At 40.5% G+C, this 22,174-nt stretch overlaps 1 protein-coding gene across 1 annotated transcript in view; it reads right to left on the reverse strand.

Moving 5' to 3' along the window:
• Positions 1-14,125, reverse strand: part of LOC114054221 (GRB2-associated and regulator of MAPK protein 1) — a 205,015-nt gene extending 190,890 nt beyond the window's left edge. Inside the window, exon 1 of the mRNA XM_027877393.1 lies at positions 13,904-14,125. Within this exon, the coding sequence (XP_027733194.1) occupies positions 13,904-14,024 (121 nt within the window). The 5' untranslated portion in view covers positions 14,025-14,125. The remainder of the gene's footprint in view (positions 1-13,903) is intronic.
• Positions 14,126-22,174: the final 8,049 nt, after the last annotated feature.

The following is a 22,174-nucleotide window of genomic DNA, read 5'->3' on the forward strand; positions in this document are numbered from 1 at the left end:
TAATTATTCTGACCCTTTGTTCTCTTCTTTAGCTCTATTTAACTATTTTAGGGGCCATTTCAGTAATTTTTAATTCCTTCACCAGAAGCTGGATAAAATAAATTAAAAGAAAATAATGTCAAGATAACTGGTTTATTGCTCTGGGGCAGATCAAATAGGGTAGGGATGGGGGGGAGGGGGGCAGGGCTTATCTGAGAAGGGTAGATGATGTAGTAGCTAGGCACTAGACCTGAAATCAGGAGGACATCAATTGACTTTTTTTTTAAAGAATAAAATTTTTTGTAAAGAATTTTTAAATTTTAAATTTTATAATATTTTTATTATATTTTATATATTTATATATAATTTTAATATTTTAAATAAATTGATAATTTAATTTTTAAAGAAACTTTTTTTTAAAGAATAAAAAATATTTGTTGTCAAAAACAAAGTGAAAGATCGGATATCTTAAAGCAGTGCAGTGGTACAGGGGTTAGAATGCCTGGCCTGGAATCAGGAAGACCTGAGTTCAAATCTGACCTCAGATACTTACTAGTGGTGTGAAATGGGAAAGTCATTTAACCATTAGTCTGCCTCAGTTTCCCCATATGTCAAATGGGGAAATAGGGCCCAGGGTTGTTGTGAGGATGAATGAGTTGATATACGTAACGTGCTTTGCAAGCCTTTAAGTGCTAATAGGAACCATAGCTATTATTATTATCTGCAAACTTCAATTATGTTTCAACACCAGTAGCACAGATTTTAAAGTTTCAAGTCTTAAGTCCTCAGTATTTATGACTCATTCCTAACAAAGAAGAAAGGAGTTACAATAGGAAAAGTGGCTTCTTTTGCCCAACACCTGAACTACCAGAAATATGGCACTTGGGCATTTTACATGAAACCCAAGCAAAAACAATAAAAGCTTTTCAACAGCATTAAGTACTAAAGCATTCATAAATTTACAATGAGGTATGTATCCATTTAATTCTCAAAGGTGGAGAATTTCTGGCCACAGTCTTAATTTTATCTAACTTGAATCAAGTTCTTTAAAATACAATGTCCTCTGCCCTGTATTCTAGAGTCATCTACACTTCCTTAGTCAATTAATTATGCACCTACTATGTGCCAGACCCTGTGCTAAGTGTTTTACAAATATCATCCATTTAATTTTCACTATAACCCTAAGAAGTAGGTCCTATTATTATTCCCATTTTATAGTTGAAGAAAGTGAGGATTTACTTCCTATCCACCTTACAATCTGGCTTTGACCCAACCACTCTACTTAAAGCCACTCTATCCAATATCAACAATGACTCCAACTGCTTTATCTGAGTTACCAACTCTTGTTATGAAGATTTCTCCAATTCCCTTAATTGTTAGTGCTTTTTTCTCTCTCCTTAAATTATTTTACATCAACTTATATTTAACTTTATATTAACTTACTTGAGTTTATGTTGCATCCCAAAGGAAAATACAAGCTCTTTCAGTGCAGAGACTGCTTTATTTCCAATACTTGGCACAGTACCTTGGCCAGAGTAGGTATTTAAAGAAAATCGAGAAGTGCCTCAGTTGTTTTTTTTTTTTAACTCATTCAGATTTCTGATACTCAAAGGTAATGAACAGACCCAAAAGCATTTGTTAGGGACCAAAAAAAAAATGTGAGAACCATATCCAGACTGATGGCATCTCTTTCAAAGACAGACTTTAACTGAAAACCCCTTCAAAGTCATCCTGGAATCTACCTTGCCTATCTCTAAAAGTCCAGTCAGATTCAGACTGGTGGGGTTTCAACATGAAAGTGATTGCTGGCAAAATGGTGCTGTGGAGCTAAGTTTTACAGGTCTCCTAGAGACCACTGCAATTACCAATGATTCCTTTCAAGCATGGTCAATTACCCATTTCTTGACATGGGTCAACTTGCCCTGGTAGAAATTTCTTACTAGAGCAACACTAGTCAATTGACTATCTTAACTTCTAGCCAATCAATATGGACCAGTCAGGGCAGGGATGGATGAGCAAAAAATGTCAAAGTGGAATATTCCCATTGGCCAAATCAAATATTTCAATGTTACAAATACTGAATTTGTACAATTGAATAGCGTTGATAATTATTGCCTATATTGTGTGCCCAGTCAGTTTACCAACCCAAAACAAATACCTTCTCTCTTACCCATAAAGAGGAATGGTTCTTAATATTTTTTGTGTCACAGACCCCCTTTGGCAATCTGGTAACATCTATGGATCTCTTCTCAAAATCATTTTTTAAATGTATTAAATTAAATGTACAGGATGACGAAGAAAAGCAATTATATTTCAATAGTTACCAAATTTTTTAAAAGCCACAAATTAATGGACTCCAGGTTAGGAATCCCTGATTTAAGACCAAACATAAACTCCTGTTGGGAAAGTCCTTCACAACCTGACTCCAATTTACCCTTATCATACTTTACTTGCCCTATATGCATTATACTATTCAGCTACACGGGCATTCTTAATGCTACTTCTATAAAACACTCTACTTCCCTTATCCCAGGCTGTTTTCCACACAGGGAAGGCATTCCCTCCTTATCTCTGCCTCTAAGAATCTCTAGATTCCCTCAAAACTCAGATCAAGCACTAGTCTTCTTTCTGCATTAAGGTTTTCCTGATTTTTTTCCACCTAGTAGTATTACCTGTGCTTTCTCACCCCTAACCTCTCTTGGCTTTTATCTTCTATATATTTATATCTACATAAGCCCCTTAAGAGTATAACCTGTAGGGTCAGCTAGATGGCACTGTGAATAGAGCTCTGGCCTTGGAGTCAGGAGGACCTGAGTTCAAATCTGACCTCAGACACTTGACACTAGTTTTGTGATCCTGGGCATGTCACTTAACCCCAATTGCCTCACCAAAAAAGCAAAAAAACAGAACAAGAGTATAGCCTGTTTCACTTCTGTTTTTGTATTCCCAATATCTAGAAGAATGTCTGGCACATAGTAGGCAATTAATAAATACTTGTTGATTTATCAAAATAGTAACCATGAGCTACAGATCCATTTGTGGAAGACAACCCAAGAGTTAATCAAACAGGCTTCATCAGGCATTTTAATTACCTTTCCCTGATTAACTCACTCCTCCCAATGATTCCCAGTCACCCACACTGGCAACAGCTAGATACAAAACAACTGCATAAAACGGCAAGTTTTTGCCCTCTTTCAACTATATCTTTTTTTCAGAATGAGTTTCTAGATAGAAGTAGCAGCTGTCAATGGTATGTTCTCATTTTAAACACTGAAACTAGAATAGGTACTTCGAAAATCATCTTAAGAAATACAACAAATTGGCCAAATGAATTTTTCCCCATGGGGCAAAAATGTAGAATATGAGCTATATTAAAACTTTACAAGAATACATACGTAAACACAGCTAGCAGATGATAATATTCTCCTTTAAGCTTTCAACCAAACATGCTGACTTTACAAGCTAAGTAGCATCTTTAATGATAAATATCTTCATAGCTACAAAGAATTCAATATTGCATTTTTTAATCAAGATCTCAAAAGTGTTTAACAAACATTCATTAAGTCTCCACTGCTCAACAAGGAGCATTTAAATTCTTCTCCTGAACGGGGAATTAACAGAATCAGAACGCCCTTAATTGTAGGGAATGAGTCAGCAGAAGAGCTGGAAAGAGACTTAAGTGTTCTGATTTCTTCATTCACCACTATGGAACATTCATTCACTGGCATAAAGGTAACCTACTGTCTGGGAATAAAACAGAGAACAAGATTTCAAGTCAGGGAAGACAGCCTAGAAAGATGGGTCACTGAATAATATAAGCAGTTATACTTTTTTACAAACAAGTCCTTACCACTGGAATTAATGATAGGAGAAACTAATGATAGGAGGCTTTGCTTCAAAGTAAAATTTTTGTTCTCAAAGTGAAAGACAATGAGCAAATAAATGATTTGCAGTCAAACACACAGCTAGCTTTTTGCTTTATGCATGAGTCAGTCACATCCTTGGATTAATAGTAAAAATAGATCAAATAAGATGATCCATGTAGAGTACATAGCAAACCTGGAAATGCTAAATACACATACACTTTATTTTTAATACCCTGGCACCATTTCTTTCACAGGGTTGTCATGAAAAGCAAATGTGATAATTTATAGAAAGGCTACACAAATATAATAATGATGACTTAAAGAAGAAACCACAGGGCCCACTCAGGGAAAAGTTAGAGTCCAATCTTCCTAGGACAAAGAGCATGTACAGAGGAGTCATTTGGAGCCAGGCTAAGGAGAGCTTGAATGCCATGGGTGGTAGTTTGGATTTAACTGGTAGCCACTAAGAGCTTTTGAGCAGGGGAGTAAACATATGGCTGTGCTTTAGAAAGATTAATCTGACAATGTCATATAAATAGTTTGAAGAGGAGAAAATAAAGTAAGTGAATTTGCAAACAGACATAGCAACCATCTCTATTTCGAGAGAAATACCAAATAGGGATAAGAATAGTTTACAACACCTACTCCTTCAAAAAATATATAGTAAATGAAACTGAGTTTGTCCACTTTTTTTTAAAGGAAGATAAACTGAGTACCTTCTAAAGTAACTAATTTGGGTAATTTATTTCATTTAAATGCTTCAATTCTGAAATTGTGTCTGTACAGAATGGGCATCCAAGGAGGGTTTCCCAAGTCTTTTTGGCCTTACCATTTATTACTGTTCTCTTCCACTTCTACTGATTTACACCCTGTACTCCTCTGCTGTAACTGGGGCTTAGCCAAGTTAGTATCACACAACATAACAAGTCAAAAAATGAAAGGTTCTGAGATGGAAGGCAGAAACCCATCTGAAAAATCTTTTCAGGGGCAGCTAGGTGGCTCAGTGCATAGAGCTCTGGCCTTGGAGTCAGGAGTACCCAAGTTCAAATCCGACCTCAGACACTTGACACTTACTAGTTGCGTGACCCTGCACAAGTCATTTAACCCTGACGGCCTCACCAAAAGCAAGAAAAAAAAAATCATTTTAGTACTTTCAAGTGAAAGGGACTGACTTTCAACATCTGGGATTTACTGACCATTCATAACACACTCAATGTGATATAAGACATTGAGCTTAATTCTGATGCTGCTATACCTGCAATTAAAGTTATCATTCATCCTACTCTTTCAAAGTTATCTTGGATTCACATCTTACTCTAAATTCTTACTCTTGCTTCCCACTCTCCTTAGCCCAATTTTATTTATATCATGAAGCAGTTTCTAACACTCTCTGATATAGACCTTGCCACCAGTCCTGCATAACCCCTACATAGGTGTATTAGAAAGGATATTGGCCCAAAGTCACTCATTTTGGTGTCTATTTCCTTACATGTAAAATAGAGGTGATAATATTCCCCCTATCTGCCTCCCAAGTGTGTTGTGACATGTTAAAGTTGTGAGGGAGGGGAGAGGGGGTTTCAAATGAGATACTATAGCATTGCTTCGAAAAATATGAAATGCTGTAATTTTTCTAATCATTACTGTAGTATATGATCATTTTTCTGTTTAAGGTTCCCATTCATCTAGTGGACAATCTGAAGAATTCAATTCTGCCCTTACACAATGTCAAGTAAAACACTGAAGCACAAGACAAGAGCTGGTACTCACACAACTCCCCCAAAGTTATAGGGGTATAGACAGGTGATTCAGAAGCAAGACTGAGATTTCCTTAACACCAGTCTTTCTGAAAACGTTCACTGAGCACTGTTGCTCTATGTAATGGGAATAGTGATCCAAGAGAAACTATTTGTACTTAAAAGGCATCATCCCATAATATTAAATTTGAAATTATAAAATAACACATGTAGCAATCATCAGTATGAAAAAGAACTTTAATTAAATTTTGCTTCCAAATTGCCTTAAGCCATCTCACCCCTCCTTTATCAAAGGCTCTCAAAGTTAGAAGGGACCTCAGAAACCAACTAATCCAACTTGTGTCTAAATAAGAATCACTTCTCAAAAATCCCCCAAAAATGGTCATCTGGCCAGTGCTTTAAGACTTCTATAAAAAGAAACCCACTATTTAATCTAGCAAAACATTCCACTTTGTGGTAGCTTAGAGAGGAGGTTTTCCCTCAAAATCTGCTACCTAGCTACTTGTACCCATTGCTGTTAGAACAAATCTAATTCCATTAGATAGAGCTTCCAATGTTGAAGGCCATTATCATATGCCATCCCCTCAGTCTTCTCTTTTCCAGGCAAACCATCCTTAGCTGTCACTCAAGTGGCACAGATTGTCTTTTTTTGGATAACTTCCTGCTCATCTATGTCCTTCTGGAAACATGGTACCCAGAAGTAATTAGTTTCTACACATGAAGTCTGACCAGGACAGAGTTCAACAGGATCATCACCTTCATCCTTTTGGACATCATACCTCAAAAAGGAAACTTATTATTTCCCAAGGCAATCTATTCCCCTTTGAACAGTTCAAGGATATTCTGTACCCTCAGACTAGCACTGCCTCTGGGTTCCATTATTACACTGGAAGTCCCAAAGCATTCTGAGACCAGATCAATTTAGGAAAGGTCACCTTTCCAACTTTAATCAAAACAATTTGGAAGCGGGGAATTACTGAACCTAACTAGAAAACTCTTTCCTTCTCCCTCAGCTACTAGCAGGTAACTATCAAGATGAATGGGGGAAAAAAAGAACATTATTGATGTTCTTATAGCTGTAACCAAAGGAGAAATCTCCCCTACTGATCAGGATAGTTGCCATTGTTACCAATATATGCTCTTGCTTCTATTTAGAGCAAATGGTGTCATTTACCTTTTATCAGCTGCTCTAGACCAGTAGTGTTAAATTCAAATAGAAAAGAGACCACTAATCCACACATAATGGATCCCAGCGGGCTGCACAATGACTCAGTTTTAAAACATAATACTATCTATGTCTTATGATATTTTTATTTATTTTGTTATTTATTTCTCTGTTAAATACTTTGTTAAATAATCTGATTCATGAAAAACAGACAGTTCTTGTTTTATATTAAGTGAACTCAGACCTCTATATAAAGCAATTTTTACTGTATGAGAATTTCCCCTTGGATATGGTGAAGGGAGGGAGGCAGGGAGACAAAGTGCGACATAGGGAAGGGAGAGCAGGAGTTGGAACACCTGGGGCCCTGGCCAGCTTTCATGGCCTAGACAGGAGAGAACAGACTACACAGCAGGGCTGGGATAAGACAGGTGGTATCCAAGGGTGGGCAGACAGGGAGCCCAACCCACAGATAGTCAGAGCAATGGTCTTGTCTGGTCTCAAGCCAAGCCCCCAAAGGCAGCAACAGCAGTGTGCAACCCAGTCTTTTGCTTTCACTTGGAAGGTTTTTTTGTTTTGCTTTGTTTTGTTTTGCTTTTTGGTGAGGCAATCAGGGTTAAGTGACTTGCCCAGGGTCACACAGCTAGTAAGTGTCAAGCGTCTGAGGTCACATTTGAACTCAGGTCCTCCTGACTCCAAGGCCAGAGCGCTATCCACTGCACCACCTAGCTGCCCTTTGCCTAAACCTTAAGAGGTTCAAGTAGAATCTTTTTTTTTGGTGGGGAGGTCATGGGAGGCCATGGAACACAGAGTTGAGTGGTGGAGCAGAGAGAGATCACACAGTATTGTACAGCAGAGTTAACATAGGTGTGTTTTTGGAATGAGGATTCCTTTCAGAATTAAGTACTGTCGAACATGCATAATCCAAATTTATGTAAAGCAAGAGCCGTCTATGCTCAGGCATACTCTAGGCAGGGTCACATATTTGAGACCTCTACTTTAAACCAAGTTTTCTGCACAGCTCTCACTGCACAAAAAAGAGTCTTTCATGGAAAGGGCCTGAGGTTTCGAGGTAGGGAGTTCCCTCCAGAAATAAAAATTGCAAATTCCTCACGTACTCAATTTTCAGGGAGACATATATAAAATAGGGAGTAGGGGAGGGGTTAAACTTGAACTCCCCTTTCCTCTTCTTGTCCTGAACCTTTATCTATGGCTTTTATTATATAACACAGAATTAGTCCATAAGATTGTGAAATATTAGAAATCATTGGGTCTACCTTCCTTAGATTAAAATCAGGAAATTGAAGTAAAAGGAGTTAAGTGACCTTGCTCAAAGTCACAGAGGTGGTATAACTGAACTGGGACTCCAAATACAGTACTCTTTCAAATAAACAAATATTTATTATGTGCTAATCACATGCAAGGTCCAGGATCTTGGACCCTGAGAATGCAATGATAGATAAAGCTTGGGCTGGTCTCAGAGAACCTATAATCTAATGGGGCAGATGGGAATCAAGTAGATAAACAACCATGATACAAAGAGCAAGATAGAAGCACAAAAGAAGGATCAAAAACTGCTGTGCCAAAATCTGAGAAGTGAGATCACTCACTCCATAGTAAGCTTCATGAAGAAGTAGCATGGAGGCAGCTAGGTGGCGCAGTGGATAGAGCACCGGCCCTGGACTCAGGAGGACTTGAGTTCAAATATGGCCTCAGACACATAACACTCACTAGCTGTGTGACTCTGGGCAAGTCACTTAACCCCAAATGCTTTACCCCCCAAAAAAAAGAGGTAGCATAAGGCCTTGAAGGAAGGGATGTGGGGAAGTAGGGTGGCGTGGTAAATCAATTCTAAGTATAGGAGATGGTATAAGCAAAGCACAAAGAAGAGTAATCCAGTTTGGTTGCAATGTAGATTGGGTGGAAGCTGAAATGGGATTGGGTTGGTTCTGCCTGGCCGCAGAGGGCAGAACCAGAAGCAATGGGTTTGAAACTAAAGAAAACCTTCCTAATTGATCAACCAAAAATTAAAATAAGCCAACTGAGAAGATGTGTGTTGTCCTTCTTAGAGGTCTTCAAGAAAAGGCTACGTGACCACTTGTTCAGGATTCTGCAGATGTTTCTTGTTCAGGGGCAGCCTGCCCTAGACCGAGATGCTGTGGAATTGTGTGGCAGATAACGTGTAATAAAATAAGGCTGAAGGGCCAGGCTGAAGGCAGATTGTGGAAGGCCTCATATGCCCAATCAGGAATTTATATATTATTCAGTAGGCACTGAAAAAATTTTGAGGAGTGTTTGGGAAGATTGTTAAAGTAATAATGAATAGAAGGGGTTAGAGTGATGATAGACTAGAAGCAAGGTGACCAGTTAGGAATCTATTAAAAGAGACTAGGTAACAACACGATGGTCTGACTACAGCACCCAGAAGAAAAGGAAAAGGGGGGCTAGATGGAGACTGAGGAAGGATTTTGCAACTGACTGACTGCATGGAGTTACAGAGAAAGGGGAAAAAATGACTCCCAAGTCATGGGCCTGAGCAAACGGCAGAATGGGAGACCCATTAACATAAAGTGAGAAGTTAGAGGATCAATCGGGAGAAGAGTAGATTTTAAGAGAAAGATGGTGAATTCAGTACAGGAAGGTTAATTCTAAGGTGCTAACAGGATATCCAAGAGGCTATATTCAGCAAACAATTACAAAAGCAAAGACAGTTCTAAGGATAGTTTGGGAAATAGAAAAGAAATCTTGAGTCAGGAAGAATCATCTTCATGAGTTCAAATCTGGCCTCAGACACTTAGTAGCTGTGTAATGCTGAGCAAGTTACTTAGTTCTGTTTGCCTTAGTTTCCTCATCTGTAAAATGAACTGGGGAAGGAAATGGAAAACCACCCCAGTATCTTTGCCAAGAAAATCCCAAATGGGGTCACAGAGTCAGACATGACTGAAACAATTGGACAACCAGAGAGAAACAGGTTGGAGAAACCTCTGAATAGAAACAGAGGTAATAACTAAAACCACAGGAGTAAATATAATCAAATAAAAGAATTCAGAAAGAACAGAAGGCCTCAAATAAATCCACAGGGAATCTAGCCTCAGATACTTAATAGTTGTGTGAAGTCACTTAACCTCTGTCTGCCTCAGTTTCCTCAAAGGTAAAATCTAAATAATAGCACTTACCTTGAAGAGTTGTTGTGAGGATCAGTGAAATAATATTTGTAAAAGTGCTTAGCACAGTGCCTGGAACACAGTGGATGCTATACACATGCTTATTCCCTTCCCTCTATGGACTTCTCAGAATAAAGTTTTTAAATGCATAAAATAAATAGGATTACAAAGGAAACCAATTATATTCAAAAACAATTATCAAAACAATTTTAAAGCAAGTTCACAAACTCCATGTTAGAAACTCTTGCTCTAGGTCCCTTGAGACTGCAGGGCTATCATATGGGGACCTTCCATTGGTTACTACTGGCCTTCAGCATCCAATCAACGCTCCTTCTTCTAAGGTCACACATCTCCCTGACAAAATCCATTATGCTACTTCTCCTGAAGGACTCTACCTTTTGGGTAACATGCAATTTTGTTTCCTCAGAAATTGGAGTATTCTATGGTCCACAGCTATATAGCATGCTTGGAAGAATGTTAAGAAGGTCAAAGGGATGGGCCTTTGCTTCAGGAAGAACTTCAAGCTCATTAAAAAGTTACCATGAGTATCACTGCAAGCAATCCAGCCCTCTCTCCTCCTATTTCATTTTGGGTCCAGGTCACTGTCTATCCACATTACTCTGTCCAAGATTTAGGTACTGATGGATCAGTTCTAAAGACTGTCCATCCAACTGCCTAGCAAAGTTTGGATTCTGCAACTTGTGTTAAAAAAAAAAATGGCAAAGCAGTGTGAGTGGATGTTTCATATACCTTCATAATTTTCTTATCCAGACATGCCTACAATTTCAAAAGTAGCACCCACACAGTAGACACAGTGCAAAAATGCTAGCAAAAAATTGCCAACTCATCCTTTCTGCAACTTGCTAAAGTTCTCCCACCCTGCTCCCCAACAAGTTTTGAAGACAGACAGTAGTGTAAGAACTTATGAGGCAAGCATTTCATTGCATGCACATGTTTTTTACAAAAATTAGACTCTCCTGATTCCAAGTACCATGAACTAGGTTGGAAAGATAGGATGTTGCTATTTAGAACAGTAGGTGAAGAGTAACAAGCCTTTTGCCCAAGATCAGAAGTGATATGGTATCCAACTCTCTTCAAGGATTACTTAAGAGTTTAGGCCCTTGCCACTAGCAATGTAAGACCACCAGTGATGAGTCAAACAAGGGCATATTTCTCAACCTCTTCTCCCCTTCTTTTAAAAAGCAAAACAAAAACATGATTAGGAAAGTTAACTACAACTGACAAAGAAACATACTTTACACAAGCACATGCTAGAAATTATTAAATACATGCACAGGAATGTGAGGTTTCATTAATTCTGCATAATGATGGATGGGAACTGTGACATTATTATAGCTGTCTGTAAGGTGTTTTATCTCCCTAGACTACGTCCTCCAATGATCACGTCTTATCTAATTTTGCATCTCCCTCAGTACCTGTTCAGGAGCTTAATAAAGGTTTACTTAAGTTGATAAATAGATAGATGCTCAACATTGCTGTGATAGATGCCTAAAAAATCTATTCAGTGCCTAACACAGTGTCTGAAACATGTTTGGTCATTTTGTGGCAGTGTCCAATTCTTCGTGACCCCATTTGGGGTTTTTTTTTTTTTGGGCAAAGACACTAGGGTGGTTTGCCATTTCCTTCTCCAGGACTACTACAGCATAGTAGGTGCTTAATAAATGCTTGCTGACCAAGTAAAACAAAACAAAACAAAACAATGCTGGAACTGAGACTGACTGACTTATCTAAAGTTCTACCCAAAATTTATTACTTAGGTATCACAATGGCCTACACTTTATGGAGAGAAATATACCAACTACATACAGTAAAGCTTGGGGGCAAGAAAGTTTGGGTGGAGAAGGGAGGTAGTAAATTGGGAAACCTAATTAGTAAATGATTCAGTACTACCATCTGAACCAAGGAACAATCCCATGAATAAACAAACTTTGCATCTTCCCAAGTGCTATGGCAGGGGCAGCTTCAGATGCTTCAAGTGGTACGATTATAACAACAGATATCCACAACTACTGTCCTCCAAAGACCAGGGTGTGCAAGTGAAAAATAATGGGTGATTTTGAAGAAAGTAATGTTTAAAAAAAATCTATAACTAAAAAAATTCTACCCTTTACTGCTGCGAAATAAAGGAGAAAGGGGTGAATTTCTGATTCAGACCTACAATGGCAGGTGAAGAAAGAAAAGTGGCACATAAGGTAAGTCACAAACTGATTTCTAATTGTAAATTTATTTAATTCCACCTTGAAGTCTTTGTGGGAACTTTGCTCCAGCTAATTCAATGCCCTTTGCCTTTTAAAGAGAAATCAGTTCATAAGAACCCCAGAACAGCAAGAAATTGGGCCAGAGAGGGTTGCAAACACCATATTGTGGTAGTCAAGGGGGAATCAAATTAGATTAATTTCTACAGTGTATTTATATTCTAGTCTTTTCCCACCAACTCTGGTGAGAAATGTCTCACCAAAGCACCTGTAGTGCTTGCACTCATGTCTGCAACTATACTCTCTCCCAGTGAAGCCAAGAGCTATTAAGAAAAAAAAAAATCCAACATTATTTACCTTTCAAGTCTAATGGTCCTCAAATAAGAATGTTGTTCCAAGATTTTCCCTAGCTCCTAGAAACTTTCCTGCTTTTTAAGTTGTTCCCCACATGCTGACCTCAAGTTCTGAGGCAGAGATAAGAACAATGAGAATAAAAATTCCTTTGGTGATTTATAAATCTCATGTTACACACAGTTGTGTATGCCTATTGCTCCTGAAAACAAAGAGGAGCAACCCAAGCCCCTCTGACTTGAAATGAAATAGCTTTGTTTGGTGTTCCTTTTGACGTGGCCTTGATGTAGTGACCAGAATACTACCCTGGCTGCCTGGACCTCAGGTGTTTCAGGTAGCCTCAGAACAACAGCAGCGGGGCTCTGCAGTCTGCAATGGCATAAACCTCTCAAATTCAGTCCAGCTTCTCTTGAAAACACATCACACACAAGGACCAAAAAGCTTATCTGAATTTACACCTTCTAATTCACTCCAGCTCTTAAAAGGAAAACCATTACTGGAAGGTGTGAATTGTTACTTGTCTGCAGATGTCACAAAGGCAGAACAAATAAGTCTTGTTTTAAAGAATGACCTGGAGTTTCAAGTTCGGAGCTCAAGTTCCATACATATTTTTTTGTGGTTTAAGTTTTTATTTTTATTTTTCTTCCCCATGCTGGAAATAATCAGAGCTAATAATTGACTACACTCAATGTTTTCTACATTCAGCCCCAAAGTACTTTCAATTCAGGTAAAGAATGCAGACATACAGTAATAAAATGTTTTAAAAGGGATGCCAAATACTCGATTCATTTCATTGGTCACTCAGGAGACTTTCCACCTAAACCTGCTACTGAGTCCTGCCAAAAGCTGAGCCCAAATAACGATGTCACCCAGGGCTGTATGCTTCCCTGCAATTGGAAAATTACTTCTTTTAGAAAGTTTCTTGAGATATGCACCTCTTTGGGTTTTCCCAGCTTCAGTAACTGAGGCAGACAGATAGGGAGGGCCACTTTGCTTTCAAGATGACCATCTGCCCCCTAAGGATGAACCAGTTTTGTTTTGGGTTTTTTTGGGGGGGGTCCCTTTTTAAAGCGTCCCTGAAAACGATATGACTTCCAGCACAGGCGGCTCCAAGTTCAGGGCACTAGCTAGTGTCGCTCCCCTCTCAACTACAGTGCGGGCTGTCTGGAAGTCCTTTTGCTCTCCGGCCAGTCCGTCCCACCCTCGGCTACACAGACACACACTCACACACACACACACACACACACACACACACACACACATACGTACACACACGTAGATTGCGGTTTGCAACAACTCCCCACTCTCCCTCCCGCCCCCCAATTCACTGCAGCTGGAGAGGGGGTGCGGGGGGCCAGCAGCGGGGGCTGGGCCGGGTACAGTGGCGGTCCGACCCCGGGGCTTCACTTACCGCTGTCCAGCCGGGCGATCTGGGGCAGCCGGTAAGTGCTGACCAGCAAGTCCAGCGGAACGGCGCCCGAACTCCACTTCACATCCTTCAGACTGTAGCCCTGCGAGGGGACTGGGTCCATCTTCCTCGCCTCCTTCTTCACACACCCCCCCTCCCTTTCCAGGCCACTACCACCACCTCCTTGTCCTCTGCCTCCTCGGGCTCCCGGGGGTGGGGTGCGGTGGGGGTGGTGGGCTGAAGCGGGAGGACCGACAGGTCTCCCAGATTGCTGGGTGCAGCAGGGCTGGGGGTTGGGGGGGTTGGAGAGGGGGGAGAGAGCTTTGCTCCCGGCTCAGCCGCTGCTGCTGCTGCGGCTGCTTCTGCTGCTGTTGCAGCTGCAGCTGCGGGACATGGTTGAGACGCCCCGGGTTCCCTTACAGAGAAGGAACTCTAAGGAGAAACCGTGGCGGCGGTGCCTGCTGTTGCTGCCGGGGCTGGCGGTGGTGATAGTTTTGCTGCTGCTATTCCTATTGCAGCTCCTCCTCCTCCAGCCCCCCGATTGCAGCTGCGGCGGCTGCCCGCTGCTCTCCTCCTCCTCCTCCTCCTCTTTCTCCTCCTTCCCTCTGCTTCTAGTGTGTGAGGAGGAGCCGCTGGTCTGAGAAACGCCATAGCAGCGCTCCCAGCACTGACTAATCAACAAGGTGCGAGCAACGCCTGCGCAGCTCCCGGAAACACCGCCTCCTCCTCCTCTTCCTCCTCCTTCTTCTCCTCCTCCTCCTCCAGCTGCTCCCGCCCTGCGGCAGAGCCGGAGCTCCCGGCGGGCTCCATCTGACTCTCTCCTCCCTCCCTGGTGCTTTCCTGGCTTTCCCTTCCCGGGGATACACTAACATGGGCGCTCTGTGCAAAGTCTTTAGCTCTCGCTCCACCCTCTGACCACTCCGGCTCCCTGCAGGAGTCACACAAGCCTGGAAGGGAAGGAGCTGATTTGATTTCTATCCTTGGCTGTGTAGAAGTATTTTACAGACTGTACTGGAGAAACGCGAAAGTTGAATTGCAGCTTTCAGCTTGCCCTTGGAAATCAAGAGCTGCAACTTATAAATTAAACACAAAACTATGTCGTAGAATTTTGTCTATTTGCAAAACCTGGAACTTGCAGTGATCTTACTAACTATCCTCTTGGGTGCCAATGCGATTCACTGCAACAAACATCTTTCAGCTAAATCACAGTACGTGAAAGGTTCTGTCCCGGGCTCCAAAATGAGATGCAAAGATAGAAACGACACAGATTATGCCCTCAAGAAGTTTACAATCCAACCGCAGACGCGTTTAAAAAAAGACAAAACAAATCCTTGTGATACAAGGGAGAGTGTGATTAGAATGTAAACTCCTTGAGGAAGTCAACAAAGCACTTATTAGGCTCCTACTATGTGCCAGGAACTGTATTAATTGCTAGGGATACAAAGAAGGGCAAAAAGACGATTTACATGGAATTTACAATCCAGTGGTGAAGACAATATTAAAACAATCATGTACAAATTATGTAATTCATTTATATGTGTACATATGCACATACATGTATCATGTATACTGTGTATACATATATAGTGCGTATGTGTGCCCATCTATACATATAAATAAATATGTACACATATAACTATAGTATGTGTGTATATGCATACACATCTTAAATTGGAGATTATCTCAGAAGAAAAGCACTAGCATTGAAGGGACGGAAAAAGCTTCTTGCAGATGGGATTTTGACTGACTAGAAGGAAACTAGAGAAGTCAGGAGACAGAAATGAGAAAGGAGAGAATTCCAGGCATGGCGGACAGCCAGTGAAAATGCCCTAGGAAGGTGATGGAGTATCTTTTTGTAAGAACAGCAAGGAGACCAGGTTCACTAGATCATAGAGATTTGGAAGGGAGTAAGATGTTGGAAGACTGAGGTCATGCTTAACATAATGCCTGGCATATGATTAGGCGTAATAAATGCTTGTCAATTGATTGATTAATGAGGGATCCCCGGCAAGGGAGAGGGCCAAGAGGGTTGTGAGAAATCTAAGAAGAGGTCATTTACCACTATGAGAGGGGTGTGGGGGTGGGGAGTAGCTCCAGGGGAAGCTGGAGTTGAATGAGATCAGGGGAAGTTTCATGGAGTTCTTAGCATCCTCACTCCCCTATCCCAAACCTTCAAGCTGCACTCCTGGGGAGTGGAGTAAAGGAGAAAGATCTGATTTTTCACCTCTTGCCTTTTGTCCACATTAAATCTAGATAGTAGCTGCTCAAGAGGTAGGCTCTCTCCAGAAAACAGGCAAAGCATATCTAAAATAATTGCCAAGATTCAAGACTCTAGAGAAAATTGCCAAGAGGAGCCATTTGTCTCATGCATATCATAAGGCAGATGAGTTTGTTTACCATGCTAGGGACAAGTGAACTGAAGGAGTAAGAAGTCAAAGATGGGGCAATCAACTAAAGGAGAATTCAGTACTGAATACATAGTTTACCCACATTTTGCAGATGAGTAAATTTAGGATAGAGGGAGGTTAAGTTCTTTATCTACCCTCACTGAATACTGAGGGTAGGTTGGGTTCTGTGTATTTAGTATCACTCACTCTTGGGAACTTGGGAACTTGGAACTCTAAGTTGAACTGAATTCTTTCTGTTGTCATTTGTTTTCAGAGAGGACCAATGATATACCAGACCAATGGTTTGACTTGTATGTGAATTGGATTTAAGTGAGGCAGTTGTACAGTCATCCACCTCACATTCTCTTCCAGAATCATCAAAGTCCAGCAGCAAGACAAAAGTCAGAACAACTGATGATGACCGGGAATGCAGTGATTAACCTTGGTGCCCTTGATATCTGACCAAGCTCTAATCTCTTTAGCTCCTTCATGGCCTTTGAAAAAAATTGTTCTTATCCATCCACCCATTCCACCAGGAGTGGGGGCAGGATCTTCACATCCTTGGGGTAGACAGCCCCCTAACTCACCCATGGGTTTGAGGCCTGTCAGTCACCCTCAACCCAGTTTAGCCTGTCTGACTAGAGGGTTTTACTGGAGTGTGGCTGCTTTGCATGCTACAGCTTCTGGGAGCCACAGGTGAGAGTTGAGTGAAAAGTGGTCACCAAAAGGTGGATGAGCAGTGCTGAAAAAGGCTCAGCAAGCCCTCACAGTAGAGGTGCTAGTCCTCCCTGAGCACACCATACACCCCAATTCCTTTTACACTGTCTCTGGTGTCAGAAGGCTTAGGTTAGGGGGCAGCTAGGTGGCAAAGTGGATAAAGCACCAGCCCTGGATTCAGGAGGACATGAGTTCAGATCTGGCCTCAGACCAAACACTTCACACTTACTAGCTGTGTGACCCTGGGCAAGTCACTTAACCCCAATTGCCTAAAAAAAAAAAGGAAGCTTAGGTTAAAAATCCTGTGTCTCGCAGACAAGTAATAGAGGACAGTGGCCTGGTCTCAGAGTCAGGAAGGCCTGGGTTCATGCCTCCAACCCCTGCTGGCTGTGTAACTCTCTCTCATTGCCCCACACAGAAGGTGCTCATCTGCATTAGGACACAAAGCCTTCTCCTGGATGAAATTCCAGGTCTAGAACAACAACAACAAAAAAAAGTGAAGACACACATATACACACACACAAAAGATCTTCTGAGGATCACTGCCAGGGACCTCCAAGAGTATGGAAGCCAAGCCTTCAGTCTTGTTCCAGGTCACCTGGGAGCAGAGGGGACCCTGACCTTCACAATGACAATCCTGCCCCTGCCCATTTGGGCATTCTGAATGAGGAGCAAAGTGCAGGCTTCAGAAGTGAACAATAAATAAATAAATAAATAAATAAAGCCCTTTTCATAATAATGAATAGGGTAGAAAAAATTGTTTTTGTGCAAAGGAAGAAATATGTGTTGATTATTAAATGATTTAGGATGTCACTACTATTATGGATGAACATTTTGATGTGTAATTTGAGTAGGAAAAGAACTTTTTAATATAAACTGCTAAAATGTCTATGAAGTAACAGCTTTCAGGTGAGATTTGGACAGTTTTGGAGACAAAAAGATCTGTGGTACAGAAGTGTGGACTCAGAATTTTTTGTCAACAAAGTGGGGAGATGCTTCATTTGTGTGGGAAGTTTAATGTTATAAAGGAGAAATAAAGGATCTTTTATTATTAAAAAGTAAAAAATAAAAATTCTGTGTCTGATTCTTACTACCTACCTTAATTACAATCTTGTTGTTTGGTCATGTCTGACACCTCCTGACCCTGTGGACCATACTGTCAGTGAGGTTTTCTTAGCAAAGATACTGGTGTGGTTTGCCATTTCCTTCTCTGGTGGATTAAGGCAAACAGAAAATAAGTGACCTGCCCAGGGCCCCCTGAGGCCAGATTTGGACTCAGGTCTTCCTAACTCCAGGCTCAGCACTCTACATCTAGCTGACTTTAAGAAAGTCCCTTAACCTCTGTTAGCCTGTTTCTTCATCTGTAAAACAAGTAGATTGAGCCAGTAGTCTCTAAGGCCTTTTCCAGTTCTAGAGCGTGGGTACCGTCATTGATGATCACCTGATTTTTATGTACTAACAGTCTTAGAGAGTGAAGCCCAGGATAATAACAAGGGGAGGCCATCCTTGGTGTTGGGATACACTGGGCTGAAGTCTAGCATCTGTTGCTTTCTAATTATAATGTCACTTAATGTAAGTCACTTAACCCTTCGGTTACTCAAGAAGCTCTCTAAAGCTGTAAGTTATAGATGAGTAGCTTATTATCATCGATAGAAAAAGTTGCACACCAACAAAATCACAAGTTTCAACCAAAACATTTTTGAACCAACCATTTTTTAACAATAAGATGATATTAATGGATAAAATTACAGATCTCATCTCAAAATTATAGATCTGGACATTAATAGAGTTGAAAATATTTTACTTTTTTTTTCAATTTTCAGTCAATAATCCATGCTTGAAATAAAACGAGATGAGCTATAAGACAATGGTATAATGGAAGGTCAAGCATATTGGATTTGCTGGGAGAAGATCTAGACTTGAACCTGGACTCAGCTACTCACCAGTTGTGTGACCTTGGGCCAGTCACTTCACAAAGTGGGCTTCAGTTTCCTGTTATAAAATGAAGTTGGACTAAATAATCTCTAAGGTCCCTTCCAGCTGGAGGCATACTAGAACCAGTTTCAACAGGCACATTGGATTGTTTGAGATCAGTTGAGAATTGATGGTTTAAGTTTTATTTTTAAAAATTTTTTTAAGTGACTTGTCCAGGGTCACCCAGCTAGTAAGTGTCAAGTGTTTGGTCTGAGGCCAGATTTGAACTCAGGTCCTCCTGACTTCAGGGCCGGTGCTCTATCTACTGTGCTGCCTAGCTGCCCCTGGTTAAAGTTTTAGTATGAGTATTTACACCTCAGAGACAATCAGAAAAGCTATAAATCAGGGCTTAATTCATTGTTGATTTCTGGATTTAAGGAAGCTATGTACAAAATGTTAATAATGCAGATGAAACTTAAAAGTGTGTCAATGGTACTTTTTTTTCCTCCAGACAGCTAGTTGTTAAACAATTAACTTTCAGTTCTATAATCCTACGGCACCATCCAGCCCTTTTTTTAGACTGCCTGGAACCATCTCATTGCTTTTTAGTGAGCTTGCTTAGCAGCACTTAATGTGCCTGCATACTTCATTATTTTCCCCACCACACAATATGCAAATTATTACACTTCCACTTCTCTTTTTGTCTTATTTGCAAGCACTGGTGATGATGCTTTTTTAGTCAACAAAAATTTTCAGGTGAAGGTTATGACCATTTGTTTTTGCTAAACATTCATAGAAGGGAGTGGGAAATGTGCTTAAACAAAGCCCATTGATCTTACTCAGATGGCAGAACTCTACTGGCTTGAATATCAAAATAAGACTTCCAAGCAAGAAGTATGAAGAGTTTTGCCAACAGTGCTATTTAAATGATGAGTAAAGCTTGGATTCTGGAACCAGAACAGCAAATAAGCAAATATCCTTGGAGTGCTGTGTCTGAAAGGGACCTGAGAAGGCAGTTAGTCCAAACCCTGAAATATCTTTGGATACTACAAGAGTTCACTAATCCAAACTCCTCAGACTTCCCATATCCTGAGTTACAATCTTGTGTGCTTCCAGGGATTCTCAGTCTTTTTCCATTCTCCTACGCATTGGTTTTCAATAAACTTTCCCAAACAACTTACTCAATAGAAAGATTGATAAAAAAAAAAAAAAAACTTTTCTATACTCCCCCCTCCCCTTTTTTTAAGCAATTGGGGTTAAATGACTTGCCCAGGGTCACACAGCTAGTAAGTGTCAAGGGTTTGGTCTGAGGCTGGATTTGAGCTCAGGTCTTCCTGATTCCAGGGCCAGTGCTCTATCCACTTCACCACCTAGCTGCCCCTATACCCCTAATTCAATATAAAAGGAAATAAATTCCTGAGTGTGCCATGAATCTGCCCATAAAATAAATACAATAAAGAGATCAGTCAATTTCAATTAGATATATAGTAATTTACCAGATATTCTTATACCTTCTGGACAAGCTCCTCATATCCCCTGGCATTATTGAATCTTAGTTTCCTCATCATAGAATGGAGATAAAATCTATTCCTTCTGATCCTGATTCAGACAATTGTCATGAGGATCCAGTACCCCAGGGAACCCCTGCATTCTATCATGTCTCTTAAGTCTTACATGGCAGCTCTCCAAACCAATTGCCCCTGGACAATCACTCTCCCTTTTGTCACAGTTCCTTCTCAGTAATTTCCTGGGTTTCGTATTAGAAAGGAAATTTCCTATTAGAAATGTTCCTTAAATATTAACCTCCATCTTTATATGCTTGCCTTTGTAATGGCTGTCTTCCATGTCCATAATGAATTCTTTCCCCATCACAATCTCTTTCCTTCAAGATTCTGCTCAAGCCACCTTCTATGTAAGCCCTTTCCTGGTCTCCTCAGCTGCTAATACATCTACCACCCTTCAGCCCTCTACCTAGGATTATCTTCTATCTGCTGTGTTATGTTTTTCATGTATATATGGTCATACTGTCTTCATCTCTTAATATGTAAGTTCCTTGAGGAGAGAGATTGCTTCACTTTTTTGGTCTTTGTAGCCTAGTAGAGAACCTGACAAATAGAAGACAATTAAGGGCTCCATGTTTGACTGTGTGATTAAATGATTGTATTTGACTCCATTAAAACAAAACAAAAAATTGATTAAGTAAAATTGTATTGATATTTATATCTACGTAACTTACATAGCTTTACATTTCCCAGTATGTTCCTAGCTTTTTCTCTCCCCAGAGAGCTATGCCTTGTAACAAAGAATGAAGAAGAAAAAAATACAACCATACCATACAAAAAAATTAACCATACCATTAACCATTCCAAAAAAAATGACATTACATGCATCGTTCCATATCCATAGCTCCCAATTTCTGCAAAAACGAAATGGAGGAGATGATGCAGTTTAGGGGTTCAGGGGTCCTGGGACCCCAAAATCACAACACTTGGGTCCTGCCCAAAAGAATTCGACCCAAGCCTTCTTTTGGCCAAAGACAGCGTTTATTAGAATATCCATCATAGTGGGCAGACTCTTAAGGAGTCTGAACATTAGTAAGCTATTGGCTAGATTTTAAGAATCTGAGCAGTGGCTAGATTATAAGAATTCTAGCATCTTAATGAAGACAAGATGGACCTTATATACAGAAAGCCTGTGGGAGGGATCTAGGAGTGGCCAAGTAGTTTGGGGTGATTGGAGGAGGGGCCTAAGGAGATCTGGATGGGAGTGGCCAGTAAACTGGGGTGAACAGAACTCCTGGGACTTGGACAATGGAGCCTAGCTAGGATTAAGTGTGCGAAATGGCCAGGGGCCATAGGGAGGTAAAACAATGGAGGGGAGATTGGGTGTAGCCACAATGAAAGGCCAGTTGATGAGATTATAGCCTTAGGCAAATACCAGAGATTTGGCCAGGTGGGAAAGTCCAGCGTTTTTCCTTTCTGGGGCCCAGATCCCAACTCCATCAGAGAGGTGCCTTCCCCTAACTCTTTTTTGGGGTTAAACTTGGTAGTTGTAATTTCACAACATTTAGTTTGAATATTTTATTGTTACTGATCTTCTATTTATATTGTAGTTATTGTATGTATTATTACCCTGGTTCTATTTATTTCACTTTGCATTGATTCATATATCTTCTAATATTTTTTCTATATTCATCAAATTCTTCATTTCACATAATATAGTAGCACAACATCAATTCCCCAAGGAGGATGGCATG

Source organism: Vombatus ursinus, unplaced genomic scaffold (genome assembly GCF_900497805.2).
Source record: "Vombatus ursinus unplaced genomic scaffold, bare-nosed wombat genome assembly UNPS02014812.1, whole genome shotgun sequence".
In the NCBI taxonomy this organism is placed as follows: domain Eukaryota; kingdom Metazoa; phylum Chordata; class Mammalia; order Diprotodontia; family Vombatidae; genus Vombatus; species Vombatus ursinus.